The 15,369-nt window shown below is 36.2% G+C and overlaps 1 protein-coding gene across 2 annotated transcripts in view; it reads left to right on the top strand.

Annotated features, from left to right (window-relative positions):
- MACROH2A1 (macroH2A.1 histone) overlaps positions 1–11,336 on the top strand; it is a 38,401-nt gene extending 27,065 nt beyond the window's left edge. Inside the window, exons 6-9 of one of the 2 annotated variants that reach the window (XM_034403725.3) lie at positions 3,678–3,768; positions 7,671–7,760; positions 8,516–8,690; positions 10,656–11,336. In XM_034403725.3, coding sequence (XP_034259616.1) covers positions 3,678–3,768; positions 7,671–7,760; positions 8,516–8,690; positions 10,656–10,821 — 522 coding nt within the window. In that variant the 3' untranslated portion in view covers positions 10,822–11,336. Of the gene's footprint in view, positions 1–1,198; positions 1,299–3,677; positions 3,769–7,670; positions 7,761–8,515; positions 8,691–10,655 lie in introns of both variants that reach the window. The other variant, XM_034403715.3, reaches the window with a different exon arrangement.
- Positions 11,337–15,369: the final 4,033 nt, after the last annotated feature.

Genomic DNA, 15,369 nt, shown 5'->3' with positions numbered 1-15,369 from the left:
ATAATTGGAAATTTATTTTCAAATTAAGATCTTGCTCTTACTGGATTTGTACAGTAGGCAGTCTTCCAGTATCTGCTTATTACTTGTGGCATTTTGAAAACAGTGGAATATAAGCAATGGATTGATTCAGACATAACATGTGTTGATTTAACTGGAATTCAGAAAGCAGGAATAGACGACTGGATTTCCATTCTTTCTTTGCTTTAGGCAAGTCTGCTATCTTGCCTTTAATTTAGTTACAAATGGAATATTGAAATAATAATTAAGACTATAAACCAGCCAGAATTTTGTACACATATAACAGCATGAACCCTTCCTTCATTAATATTTCATTTTCTTTTTAGATGAGTCTGATTTTTTTCTTCTCCTACTCCTCCCCCACTTTTTTTTTTTTTGTGGCAATCTTAGTACAAGTTTCAAACAACAGAACATGAAAAAAACCAGAAAATATTAGAAATGAATAAAATAAAATTTGCCATCTCTCTGGTGATGTTTAAGAATGGATATTTACATCATTCATCTTAATTCAAAAGTAAAATTGTAGAGTGGAAGTACTACAATCAAACTTTTCAGGGCATCTCTGAATTGTTTACAGTGCAATCCATCTCATATCTACTGGGTATTAACATCCTACTGGCTTCAGCTGAAATTACTCTTGTGTTTTAGGATGCTTTTGCTGTTTAACTCAAAATTACATAGTTATACTCATGCACTCTGCCAAAAATTTGAACTTAAATGATCTGTCTACCAATCACAAAAAATAAAACATAAACAATGTGAAGGAAGGCTATTTTCACATCAATTTAAATGGATGCTGTGCGTAATTCTGCTATTATGGTCAAAAGATGCCCCTGGGTTGCATGAGCAAGAAGCTCGAGATTGTAGTAGCAATTCCTAGCAACTTAGCATCCTTGGGCTTTTGGAGACCCTTCCCCATCTGGCATTACAATTTGTAAACTAAGCCGTGTTCTGTCAAATTTTGACTTCCCACGTGGAGAATCATGTTAGTGTCTAGAGTTTGAAACATATTCTATGTTTATTTATAAGCAATCTTCTTTATGACCTGCTGTTTATTTTTGCACATTTGCCTTCGGAGATGCTATCCTCATCTATGTTGCAAAGCTTACTTTTACTGCAGCTTCTCTGTGATTTCCCAACTGTCCTGTTGTTATTTCCCACCTCATGCTTTTCTTTTCAGCTGAACCTAATTCACAGTGAAATCAGTAATTTAGCCGGCTTCGAAGTGGAGGCCATTATCAATCCCACCAATGCTGACATTGACCTTAAAGATGATCTAGGTAAATGGGAAATGGGTGGCTATAACTAACAGTCACATGAAAATTATGGAATTTGCAGATTATTTTCATGTAATAAATTTGATATTTTATCGTGCAACTCAATGTATGTTCCTCAGATACAAATCCCATTTGATTGCACGGGGACTTAACACAGGTAAGAAGATAGAAGAGTGCATCTCTAGTACTCAAAATATATAATGGAAAGACTATTAATATGTGTAGCATTCTCCAGATACTACTTGCATGAAAATGGCTCTCTGAGTAACTCTGAAATCATTTAAATGTTGTTCCATAATAATCAGATGTGACTGTTGGTTCCCTTGGGAATATTTTGCATATAAATTCCGTGAGGACTGAAATAGCTCTTTATATCATCAAGTTGGCTTCAAACTAAGCAGTTTCTCCATTCTGATTTTAGTTTTCTATTTTCCTTGTTTTAGCTAAAGACAGAAATGGATAGACATATACAGTTAAGGATGCAGTCCTACACAGACTTACATGAGAATAAACTCCATTGAATACAATGGGAATTGTTTCTGCATACACAGAAGTATTAAAAGTTATGTATTTGATGTTACTCTACCTTCTCCTTTCATTCTCCCTTTTCTCAGCACACACTTGTACACAGACTCTTAGACATTTTTCTGAAATGCTACCATGTGTATTAATCTGCAGAATTAAAATATTTTTTTTTATTTTTATATTTGCATATTGCAAATGTAAGAAGCAATTGGTTAGGATTGCACTATAAGCACCAGATCCTTCTGGAGTTTTTCCTCCAGGCAGCTGTCTTATCAGCTGTGTTATAGCTTTTTTAATGTTAAAATGATCTATGTTAATTGTCGTTTTAAGTATCATTTTATCAAAGAGAAGTTACTAGGCACACAATTTTTATTTAAATGAGGTAAGAGAGAGAGTATTTAATTCCCACATTATATGGGAGTTGATTAAAGTGAAAATAGTAGTTTGCCTTGATTTAGGTGTTTTATGAATAACTTCTTCAACCAGATTTACCATCTTGAATGAGAGATTGCATTCTATGATTGGAGCATTCCATTTCAGAATATTGTTCCTAAATCCTTGATATTTGTGATTCTTTTTTTAAAAAAAAAGCCACCTCCCATTCATTGCCAAGGGTAATCAAGTGCATTTTACTGTATATCCTGATTGAACTTTAATGAAGATATGAAATTAATGTTAAGTACTTAAACATTTTTCTGAAATGCTACTATGTATATTAATCTGCAGAACATAGGGTTAAAAATATTTTTATTCTTACATTTAACTTAAAATATACATTTAACTTAAAAAAATAAACTTAGAAGTAGCATGATAAAATTAAACACAAATAATTAAAATCTAAAAGTATCATATTTTGGAACTTAAAATATGAAATTATGAAATTAGCACTTTTTTCTCAAAGAACAACTACCATGGTGAATTCCATATAGTCCTATGTTTCTGTTTATTTAGAAGTTATAGAACAAATATTATGCTGAAATCTCTACATATATTCATTCTTGAATCTTTAGTTCCTTAGTCATAAGACTGCTACTGGGAACTCTAGAGTTAAGGCACCTTATAATCTATTGTTTGCAAATTATTTATATCCTTCAAAGGCTCAGCACTCGGTCATATAGTTGTTTTCTATTATTAGTTTCAGAGGGAGAATTTAAGAGTTTTGCCTCAGGATAACACGGACATTGCTTGTTCAGGCCAGAATGAGCCCAAAAGGACTGTCAAAGCAAAAGACTATGTTTCATTTCATCCCTTAACCCTATGCCATTCAGGATATCTGCCCCTTTCAATGGGGTTACATATTCAGCAAGTAGTTATAGTATTGCAAGCTGAAAATGTTCCCAGAACCTCTGGGGAGTTAAAGTACACATTGATTTCTGTAGGTCTTAATGCATAAATATTCCCAACATGATTAATAAAATCATGTTGGCAATATTTATAAAAACCAAGGAATATTGTAAAGATAGTATATCAGAATGGAGAAACAGTTGCTTTGTTAGATTTGATGAGCCAGATTGGATGGTGTTACCATGTTTTTTAAGATTACATTTTTACAGGTTCTGCAAAACCAAGAAGATGCTAGCTGTTCTTTATACTTCCTTCCTGAAATGCAGTGTCTTTGACCTATTGGTCAAGTACTAAAAGTTATGTATTTGATGTTTCTCTACCTTCTCCTTTCATTCTCCCTTTTCTCAGCACATACCTGTACACAGACTCTTAGGCTTTATTGTGATGGTTTATTACACATATTTTGGAGCCCAAAAGGTAGGATAAAGAAGGATGTTGGCATGTACATAAATGTAGATCCTGTTCTGGGTCTTTGACCAACATGGTTGATACACATTTGTTTACCTGTTGTAGTTGCAAGTTGTTCAGGCTGACATTGCCACAATCGACAGTGATGCTGTCGTTCACCCGACAAATTCTGACTTCTACACCGGTGGTGAAGTAGGTAATGGAGAGTTCAGTGCTGCAGATTTTGTGTGTGTATGCATGACCAATCAGCAGCAACAACCTTGTCCCTGCTCTGCAGAGCTGCATTCTTTTCTCACTTCCAGCAATCCACTTCAATTCCAGAGCAAATTCCAAATGGTTAAGTGAAAAAAGCTCTTTGATCAATGCAAAGCAACCTTGACCAATCTTGGGGGGAGGGGGGGAACTTAAGCAAAGTTGGAGTTGATTGGTGCCTAGATGCAAATCCCTCTGAAATCCACAATTCTCTACAATAAACTGACAAATGAATAATAAAAAAAGAGTTCTAGAAAAAACACAAGGCAAGAAAATCCAGGGGTGTTTTTGTAGGTACTAATCATTAATTTATTAATTTTGGGAGATTTCAACTTTATCTCTATTACATAGAGAGTGATTCTGCCTCATTGTGTAGTAAGAGTTAAGTCTCTGAGCATACAATTTAAGAGACCTTGCCCTGAAAACTAGAGCTTCATGTGGAACACTTAAGAAAGGTACCATTTAACAGAAGCATCGCACCAAAGTGTAATTTTTTTGAGAGAATGCTAACTTCACAAGCTTAAATCCAATTTTGATTGTTTGATTATATGACATCAAGTTGGTGTGGACTCTAAAAGACCACACATAGGTATTAACCAACACCAATATTAATTATTAATACTGTAATGGGCCTGTGGTAAGCAAGGAATGACAGCCTACAAATGTATTATCAAATTAAGGGACCGTCAGTATTAAAATAATGATATTTTGGAGGCAAGGATTCATAGCATAGCAAAGTACAATGATGTAAGACCTTCCTCCCAGAAATACTAGGAACCACTGTAAGATCAATATATAATAACATTAGTTTTTGAATGCCAGTAGCTTTAATCTCCTTAAATCAGCTATGTTAACAATCTTACCATGGTGCATTTACTACCAGGTATTCTAATGCTTTAATACCTGAGCCTCTTAGTTCAGAAAATATAGGAGAACCTAATCAGGGATGCCATTTCAGTGAGGCAAATAAAACATTTAAAAATAAAAGTCCATCATAAAATATACATTTTCGATATACGGTCACGAAACACAGGTTTGTCTTAAAGAATCCCTGTGGTAAAGTACTGTAGGTACCTGATTCTTCAATACAAAGAATATAACTTTGGTTACATTTGGAAAAGTTCTATTATTTATCAGTTACAAATTTACAGTTTTGAGAACCATGTAAATTTTCATTAAGCTACCATATCCAGTTCCCACCTTATTTTTTCCTGTATATTGTAAGGATGCAGGAAAAATGTCCAGAACTAACTTTTGTGCAGAATTTCACATGGAATATCATAGATCAGAAACCATATACATTTTAAAGTAATGGTTTGATCCATTTTATCTTAATGGTGCTTATTTCCATTGAAATCGATGGAAAAATTTACATATGCAATATGTCCTTTATTTTGATTTGCAGAACCCGTAATTTCTAAAAAAATAGCAAGATGTGCTTGAGTATCAATATTTGATTTGGGAGAGGAAGACCTGAATTGTTTCATTCAGTAACATATGGTCTTCTAAATGCCTGTGGCTGCTGGAAGAAAGAATAGAAGTGCATACATGCTTAGCTTCAAATGATTAACTTTTATTTCTATAAAGACCTTTCTAACTGCAGTGTATGTTGGGGAAATATTTCACAAATTTTGTAGATATCTGCTGTTGTCACCATTATACCAATGCCTGCTTTGACAGCATGAAATAGTGACATTATTCTATGGGAGTTTCACATATATTTATGCTTGTGTTGAGCAAAGAGCCACTCAGCTGAAAGCTGTAGAGCAGCTTTAAGACTTGTGGACTTCAACTCTCAGAATTCTCCAACTAGCTATGCTTCAGTCACCTTTGAGGAACTTAACAGTACATAGTTCCTTTATAGTCAGTGTGATCACTTCCTAATGGTCACTGTTCCCAGAATCATTTCTGTCAAATTTACTGAAACTGAGTCAACTTGGATTGAGTCAGACCATTTCATTTAGAGTTCTGTGCAATGAGTGTCAGGAGCTTAATATATTTCATATCTTAGGGTCTCCCTGTCTTTTCAGATAATACGGAAAAAGCATGGAAGCTTTTACATGCAAAACATATGCCTTACCATATGACAGACAGTCCTCATTTCTATTTGCTGTTACTACTGCAAAAATTGTTTGAAACTCAAAGAGCCTGTTTATTATTTATTTATTAATTTTTTATGCCGCCCGTCTCACCTGTAAGGTGACTCTGGGAGTCAACCTGTTGATCTGGAGTTTCCTACCTGTAGTTCAGCAGTATAACTCCTGTGGAACAGAGAAGCAGTGCAAAAAAACAAACGAAAAGGATCAGGAGCCATAGTTTATGGACTGTGAACTAACAATTAATAATTTTTTAAAATGTGTGAGTCATTTATATTCTTTTCATTTAATAACTTGATTCTGCTGCTCCCAAGGTCAGTTTTCCAGGAACTGAGGATGTATGGCTCTCATCCATGTTTGAAGAAAAAAAATACTTGGGGCCCTCCTTAATGATAGAATGGGTCCGTGATAGAAGGAAAGCAGGATATGCATATATTATATCAGTGTTTTTCAAACTTGTCAGTTCAACTCCCAGAATTCCCCAGCCAGCTACAATAAAACCAATAAAGATTAGGCTGTGATATCAAGTAAAGCATAATAGATTCCCAGTAGTTCTAGATACTTGGTTTCAATACGCACTGCCAAGTTAAGAAATATTTTCAACGGGCATATAATATGTGGACTTCCATTAGAAATTACAGCCCCCTCCCTGTATCAGTTGAGTGAATTCATTTTGGAAATATTGTTCTAAAGTACCAAAAGCCTGACCCTACACATGTTTACCTGGAAGTAAGCTTCGCTGAATTTGGCAAAGATTGCAACCTGAGGCATTGTTCCTACGTATCGTCACAAAATTCTCTTGAAATAAGCCCCAAGTTACTTACTTACTAGGTAAATATATTTATGGTTAGGCTGCAGAGATCAATTTACAAAGTTACTGCTTTAATCCAGAATTAATCCAGTGTCACTGTCACTGTTTCTTTGCCTCGCTCCTTGTATAATCATGGAACAAATGCAATGTGATTTGGGTGCTTCATTAGGAATGAACCTTTTCCAGCTACGTTCTATTTCCTCTGTATTAAAGTAAAGCTGCAAAATAAGATCTAAACCAGTTCATGGTGGACTGCCTTTGCGCAAACCTCAGCCCGTAATGGAAATGATGCAGCTCCCTTCCTAACTCGAGCAGCATTTGTTACACTTCCGTAGCTGTAGTGAAGCAATTCAGTGGAGGGAAAGGGGTACCCTAGAGAATCTCCTTATTTCTGAGGCTCTTCCTCTTGGTTAAAGGTGGTTCAACAAGCCGGGCAGTTGTCAAGTAAAGCAGCCAGTTGCACTCACAAGACTGTTACACTCCCGGGGGCCACCTGTTGGGGTCAGGGATGAAGATGAGGTGAGTTTCAAGTTCTTCTTATGGCAACTTTGTCTTTAAAGCAGTCTGTAACAGAAAGGGGGAACTTGCCCTCCATGGGAAAGCATTGGTACAACAGTCAAGTCTCATTGCATTAGCCCGTTCTCCGGAAGGCATATCTACTGTTGGTTCTATGGAAGCAGCAGCATGAAATGTCACCGCCCTGCTGGTTGGCATTGCAAATTGCATCGGGATAAATCCCGTGGGAGGGCAAATTTTTAAAAAGAGGGAAGATCAAGAGGGAATTGTTACTTATGGACCAGTCCTCAAAGGTTTAGATCTTACTTTGCAGTCCCCCATCCCACCCCCATTTTTTGCTCAGAGAAATCTGTGATGTGTAGCCACCTGAAGTGATAAATGCTCTGTTGGATGTGGAACAGTCACCGCTCTGTTCTTGCACAGGGAGCACATTGGAGAAGCGGGGTGGAAAAGAATTCCTGGAGGCTGTTGTTGAACTTCGCAAAAAGAACGGGCCATTGGACACAGCAGGAGGTGCAGTTTAAATCCTTGGGAAATGGGGAACATTTTATATATATGTCTCATAGATGGTAGTTCAGTTTAGCTTGGATTCTTTTAAATAGCCAGAATGTCCTCAGCATGTCATTGATGAGGATTGTATCAAAAAAGCCTTCGGACCTGGGTTTATAAGAAGGCGTTAACACTAAATTGAAAATAATAAAAACGAGAAATGGGGGAAAAGAAAATAAACTATGCATACATTCACTTTTAAATCGCTACTAGCATATGCACTAATTCAAACTACTATATTTGTAAAAAAAATTTAAAAAATAGAGGCATCTAGTCCTATGTAAGTCAACTGCATGTGGAAGTGTGAATGATTGAAGGAATATAGAATCCTAGGTAATCAAAAATTAAAAATAAGTAGGTAGAGCTTACTTATATAGTATTACCTATATATTAATGGTAAGCGTTATACCATTCGAGGTGAAAATCTGTGTGAATTTGTAATGAATTTGTATTTCACAGTTGATCTAATTCATGTGAATATGACCAAAGAGTATAAGTATGTAGGGTACAGGGCATGTTTGCCTCCCCCTCCCCAGGATCAAATTATAATTTCATGTAATGTCCGAATTTACCACTGGGATAAATATAGTCTCATTCAGTGTGTAGTATAGGTGATCATTGGAGTAAAGAACTATATGTATCCTTCATTGCTGAATTATACTGTTCCAATAGTATTTTCCAAAATATTAAACACAGTCTTATTTTTTCCCCTCAACCAGCTGTTGTCAGTTCAGGACATGGATTGCCTGCAAAATTTGTCATCCACTGCAATAGCCCCAGTTGGGGTTCAGACAAATGTGAAGAGTTGTTGGAAAAGACAGTGAAAAACTGCTTAGCACTGGCAGATGAAAAGAAACTGAAGTCAATTGCATTTCCTTCCATTGGAAGTGGCAGGTAAACCTGGAATTCATCCAGTTTGTCCCCAAATCTATATTCACACTACATGCTAGGCAATAAAGTGATTATTTTTTGTGTTTGGCAAAATTGTGGTTTATAATCCAAGGATTGTGTTTTAGCATGATAAATTACTTAACTGTAAAATTCAGCAAATCATGATTTGTCAATATGATCCCTGGCGGTTCTGCTGGCTTCTTATTGCTAACCACTTATGGTGGATATCTCTCTGTCTCTCTCTCTCTCTCTCTGTCTGTCTGTCTGTCTGTCTGTCTGTCTGTCTGTCTCTCTCTCTCTCTCTCTCTCTCTTTCTCCCTCCCTCCCTCTTAACATTTTAAATATTAATTACAGCATGAAAAAATGTTTACTATTTGATAAAGTTCTCTTGTGTGGGGCTATGTATGTATATAGAGTGGAGTTTAAATGGTATTGAATCAGATTTACATTCCATGTGAAAATGTGTCCCTTTAAAGAATAGCATACTCGTCTTGTCAGTTCATTTCAACAAATCTGAAAAATGGTAAATAAAAATCTTAAAACATAAAAATGTTTTTAAGAGCAGCAGTTTCTCTCAGTCCCAACACATGTACACAGCTGTTCTAGGACAGACATCTGTCAACCAGACATTACTCGTTAAATCTGTATAAACAGTTCTGTCCAATTTTATGGATAAAACATGAATTTACATGGGCTGATTCATTATAAGTGTGTGTGTTTCAAGAAAAGAGGGAAGGGGGGAGGAGGCACAATGGGCAATCTATAATCGTTATGCCAGATGTTCTACAATGTCTAATTTCAGCAAAGCCAAATTTGTAGAATGGCATTTTAAAAGTTCAAAGTTCTATATACTCTTCTCCAAAGCAATAAGTACCGTTGTTTAAATGTAGACTTCAGAGCATATCTTCAAAGTCCTCTAAAGCTTGCCTTTTCAACTATTCATATTGGAACCGCTCAAGAATCCCCTTTCTCCACTGCTTGTTCCTTAGGATTTGCAATCAATAGTTAGTTAGGGATTCCCTGAAAATATGCAAAAACTTATGTGTGTTGTTTCCAACCATAAGTTCAACATTACTGTAGCATAATGGTACACAACATTTTTAGGCCAAGAGGATAAGGACATACTGTAGACCCCACAAATAAATTCACAAAATAATAATTTATTTCAAATTAACACACGTGTTCAATTTAACATGACATTAAATAGTTAACTGAAATTTAGTTTGGAATATTTTCCCCTTCTGTCACATTAAAGATTACAATTCATTAAGAACATTTGGAGTAGGTTTGGAAGAAATAGACCATAAATTTCTAGGGGTGGGAGTGTGTTTGGGGATTGTTATGTGTGTTGGACCTGGTCTTTGGATGTTAAGTGAATTTCGTTGTATGGGTATACTGTGTATACACCTACAATGACAATAAAGTTGTTGTTGTTGTTGTTGTTGTTGTTGTTGTTGTTATATATTGCTGCCTAAGTAGAATTGAGCCCTGCTTTTCCAAGCTTTTCCATAGCTTATGTTTGGTTATTAGCAGTGGCTGCTTTACAAGCCATGGTGGTTTAAGAACCAGTCTACAAAGAAAAGATAGGAAGGAAAAGGCTGCCGTTTGTCTCTGCTCTTCAGATAAGTGAAAAAAGAATCAGGGTCTCCCTCTTTTCCTTTTGAATCTCACCCCATATATTCCTCCTTCAAGCTTCTGCAAGATGCACAGCACATGCCTGTATAATGTATAATATAGTATATATGTCTACTCAGCGATTTCAGTGGACGTACTCCCAAGCATGCTGATATAGGAATTCATTATAAACGTCACTATAAAATTCATTGATAGGACCTTTGGTACTAGGAAACTACACTTTGTTGCAAGCCTCATTAGGATTTTGTCACATTTTTTAAACATACATATGCCACTTTCAACTTTTATTAAACTAATTGTAATTATCTTTTCTCTCCAAAATTCTTTGAATAGGAATGGTTTCCCAAAACAGACTGCTGCTCAGCTGATCCTGAAAGCCATTTCCAGCTATTTTGTATCAACGATGTCCTCTTCAATCAAGACAGTCTATTTTGTTCTCTTTGATAGTGAGAGTATAGGGATTTACGTGCAAGAAATGGCCAAGTTAGATGCCAACTAAGTCTAGAAAGCAAATGATACTTGCCTCTTTGCCCAGCCCCTCTCCTTAAATTCCTCATTGTAAAACAGAGAGCCCCTTATTTTAAATTTCATTCATCTAGGGAATAAAGATGGGCTTTTTTTTACTTTTAAAAATGTTTTATGTTGGCACTGATAGTTGACATTACTGCTGTTTAATGCACTGTATTCCAGGCATTGTCTGAATTTAGTGTAATCTAGGAGATTTTATAGTTTTATTTTAATGAATTATGGATTGATTGGAAAGTTGTTAGCAGTACATAGTCTTTTATTTGTGAAAGAAACCGGCAGACCCTATTTTGTAACAGTGTTGTGGTGCTTTTATCAGGTGGCATTCCTTTCTCATCTTTTTAAAGAAAGAAAATAATGCTACATATCTAATTTGTGTTTATTTCATGTCTTAATGATGAATCCAAGGAGAAAAGTACCCCATTGCCCTTAATTATATTTGCAATTTGGAATTTGTGTGAATTGATTTAGTAAAATGTTTGAAATGGTCTTGGTGTTGTCTGAATTAATGATTTGTAAGTCTTAGGTAAAAATGGTGAGGAGGCGTAGTGGTCAGAGGTTAAAGATGCTTAGCTTGTCAGCTGGAAAGCTGACAGCCCGGGTTTGAGACCTGAGCACCACATGATGGAGTGAGCTCCCGTTACTTGCCCTAGCTCCTGCCCACCTAGCAGGTGGAAAACATGCAAATGCGAGTAGATAAATAGGTACCACTTTGGTGAGAAAGTAACAGCGTTCTGTGCTCCTTGGTGTATAGTCATGCTGGCCACATGACTATTGAAATGTCTTCAGCCAAAGATAGCTGGCTCCCTCGGCTAAGAAACCGAGATGAGCGCTGCCCCCTAGAGTCAGACACAACTAGACAGGGGAAACTACCTTTATCTTTAGCTAAAAATCTGTAGCAGTCTGTTTGGATGTTACCAAACAATGACTGAGTAATAACATATTGCAGTGAAATACTCATATTAATTCTCATAGCTTATGGAAAGAATGGAGGTTTGTGCCGAGTGATCACATTTTCAACCCTGCCAGGATAATGCATGTGTGACACATGTAGAAAGGGCAAATGTTTTGATCATGTGATTATGGCCAGCATCTTGATTTCTTTCTTTCTCTCTCTTACAGACACACACACACACACACACACACACACACACACACACACACACACACAAAGTGATACCACTTTTCCTCTGTTTTTTCCTGTCTGTTGCTTCCTTAAGCTAGTGGAATTCTAAAGGAAGAGCCCATTAGATGAGATCCTGATTCTGAGACAAAGCAAAATAATTTGGATAAAGTGTACATCTAATCAAGAATCTTTCTTCCAAAATGGTCGCCCAATTGATTCTGGGATGTCCACTGCAGAGTTAATAAATGGGTTTTAGTGTCATGGAAGAATATCTAGTTCAATTCTTCTTTCCAATTTATGCAATATTTCTCTATAGCTTTTCAAATTTTACACTTGAAATAGTGGTACCCTATTATTTGTCCCTAAGATCCGGTATTCTCACAAATAAAGCATTTGTTTTTATTATTACAAAAGTATAGCCTATTATTCATAATGTTCTCAATGGTATTAGTGTTAACAATATATTAGCAATTGAAGCCATTTGGAAACCAGTTGGCCTAAACTCTTGCATACTCCAAAATTCAGCAAAATCAATAAAAACAATATAGAATGGAATCCTGCCTTTCCACGTGCCTAATTGAAGCTCCTGTTCAAGTCAGGGGAGCTTCTTAAAAACTGGATCCAGCCCATAGATCAGAACTGGAGATCTAGGGCTCACATAACCTTTAGAATAAAATAGAATTCTTTATTGGCCAAGTGTGATTGGACACACAAGGAATTTGTCTTGGTGCATACGCTCTCAGAGTATATAAAAGAAAAGATACATTCGTCAAGAATCATAAGGTACAACACTTAATGATAGTCATAGGGAAACAATCAATATAAATCTTAAGGATACCAGCAACAAGGTTACAGTTATACAGTCATAAGTGGGAGGAGATGGGTGATAGGAACGATGAGAAGATTAATAGTAATGCAGACTTAGTCAATAGTTTGACAGTGTTGAGGGAATTATTTGTTTAGCAGAGTGATGGCGTTCAGGAAAAAACTGTTCTTGTGTCTAGTTGTTCTGGTGTGCAGTGCTCTATAGCGTCGTTTAGAGGGTAGGAGTTGAAACAGTTTATATCCAGGATGTGAGGGGTCTGTAAATATTTTCACAGCCTTCTTTTTGACTCGTGCAGTATACAGGTCCTCAATGGAAGGGAGGTTGGTAGCAATTGTTTAGCCAGCCTAGCCTAGCCTGTTAGGCTTAATAACAAGATACAAAGTGCCATTGTTTTGACAAGAAAACACTAATGGTCAGAGTAGGCCAGATTCTCTTACCTCTCAAAAATAATTCAACCATTTATGTATTCATTCATTCATTTATTTATTTATCAATCAAATTTATATGGACACCCATCTCATAGACAATGACTTCGGGCTGTGTACAACAATCCAATAATCCAATAAATCAATTCCTATTAATGTAAAACAATCATTACTTAAAATCCATTATATAATAATACTTGTTTTAAAAACTATGAAAGCAGAACTAAAAAAAGAAAGAGATGAAGGGGTGCTAATGACAATGGAGCCACCTCACGTGTTGACCCATCCCTTGGCCACAATTGGGTCTGGTTGGCTTTTAAATTGCCTCTTAAATTGCCTGTTAATTTTGGCTACATTGCACTATTGTGGAAGTTCCCATGTAATATAATAATTTATCAAATTAATTGAGATTTTGATTATATCACTCTTTTTAATACAATCAAAATGTCATTAAAATCTATTTAAAAGTAGAGGATTATTTAACAAATAATAATAATTTGCTAGGATAAACTGTTATATACCGGTATCTACTTGTATTTGATCCTGTAAAGTCCACTAGATGTCACTAGAGGGATTATAAGAATCTGGAAAATATCAATTACTGCTTTGGAATATTTCCTATAAGAGGCCAAATTTAGTTTGTCAGTAGCTTTCAGATGAACATTATATTTGCAATCTTCCAAACAGAAATGGAGAATTGGATGTCTTATATGCTATTTGCGAAGAAAATGCTGCGGGTGTGAGAATTTGAAACCATAATATTGGGTGTCAGAATTGTGAAATAACTGGATGCCGTCTTACATCATTTTTAGCCAGTAAATGAAAAGCAAATGTTCTTCCTTCAGCCCAGCCTCATTGTACAATTCAAATACAATAAAGAATAAAATATAGTTTATAATATCCTGCAGCCTGAATACATTCTTGATACATATGTGCATTTCTACAGTTACAAGGACTGTAACTGTAAGGATATTGAGAACTCCTAAGTGGTTTTGAAACAGACATTTGGCTGAAGTTAAAAATACCCACAATCAGTGGTGAAATCCATTTTTTTTTACTACCGGTTCTGTGGGCGTGGCAGGGGAAGGATACTGCAAAATCCCCATTCCCTCCCCACTACAGGGGGAAGGATATTGCAAAATCTCCATTCCCACCCCACTCTGGAGCCAGCCAGAGGTGGTATTTGCCGGTTCTCCGAACTACTCAAAATTTCCGCTACCGGTTCTCCAAACTGCTCAAAATTTCCGCTACCGGTTCTCCAGAACCTGCTGGATTTCACCCCTGCCTACAATATATATCCAGATGCTTGTATGGAGTCACATCTTTGACAGAAAGATATGTGTGCTATTTCTCTCATGCACACCAGTAACCCAATACAGTTGAGTCAAAACTTATATATAACTAAAGGGGAGAGTCTAGCTCTCAGGAGTGGGTTTCCTCCAGTTTGCACCAATACTTGTCTTTAGGGATCACAAATACAACGAATGCTGTGGGGCTAACATTCACAGTAGAAACTTGGGTTGCCTCCTTTTTTTCACCATTTGTAAAACGTAGCTCGTCAGTCAGCTTCAACTCACTGCTTTAACTTTGTATATTGTCCAAAAAAAAAAAAAAAAGATATGTGAGATGAGGGGCTATATGAATTTACCAAACAAATAAATAAATAAAACTGGTGTACTTATTTTTGGCCACTCCCATTTTTAACCATTACTCTTACGTCGGATAAAGCAGGGCCATTGGAAAAGAAAGAAAGCTGTTGCCAGAGTTTCTGTAGGAGAGCAAACTCACATGGAGCTTTGTAGTGTAAAAGAATGACAGTTCACAGAAACACCCAGAGCCACCAGCTGAAAGAATTTGCAATATGCTCAAGAGAATTGCCTTACACAAGACCGACAGAGTTTACATTTGTTTATGACCTCTCTTGTGGAAATTAATAAAGGATGGCTTTCTTAATGCCTATTACCTGGAAGCCTAATGGATGCAGCATAATTCTCATAACTATATGCCACCATAAAAAAAGAGATGAAAGCCTTTCCCTGCAAATGTTAGTAAGCAGAGGTGTTTGTCTTAATGAGGATAGAAATGAGATGCTGAGTCAGACTGATATTGGTTGGATCTAGTAAAAACAAGCCTTGTGTTCTTGGA

The sequence above is a fragment of the Pantherophis guttatus genome, chromosome 2 (assembly GCF_059756535.1).
Source record: "Pantherophis guttatus breed Tessera chromosome 2, ASM5975653v1, whole genome shotgun sequence".
NCBI classification, from domain to species: domain Eukaryota; kingdom Metazoa; phylum Chordata; class Lepidosauria; order Squamata; family Colubridae; genus Pantherophis; species Pantherophis guttatus.
This window is presented reverse-complemented; position numbering and strand designations above follow the sequence as displayed.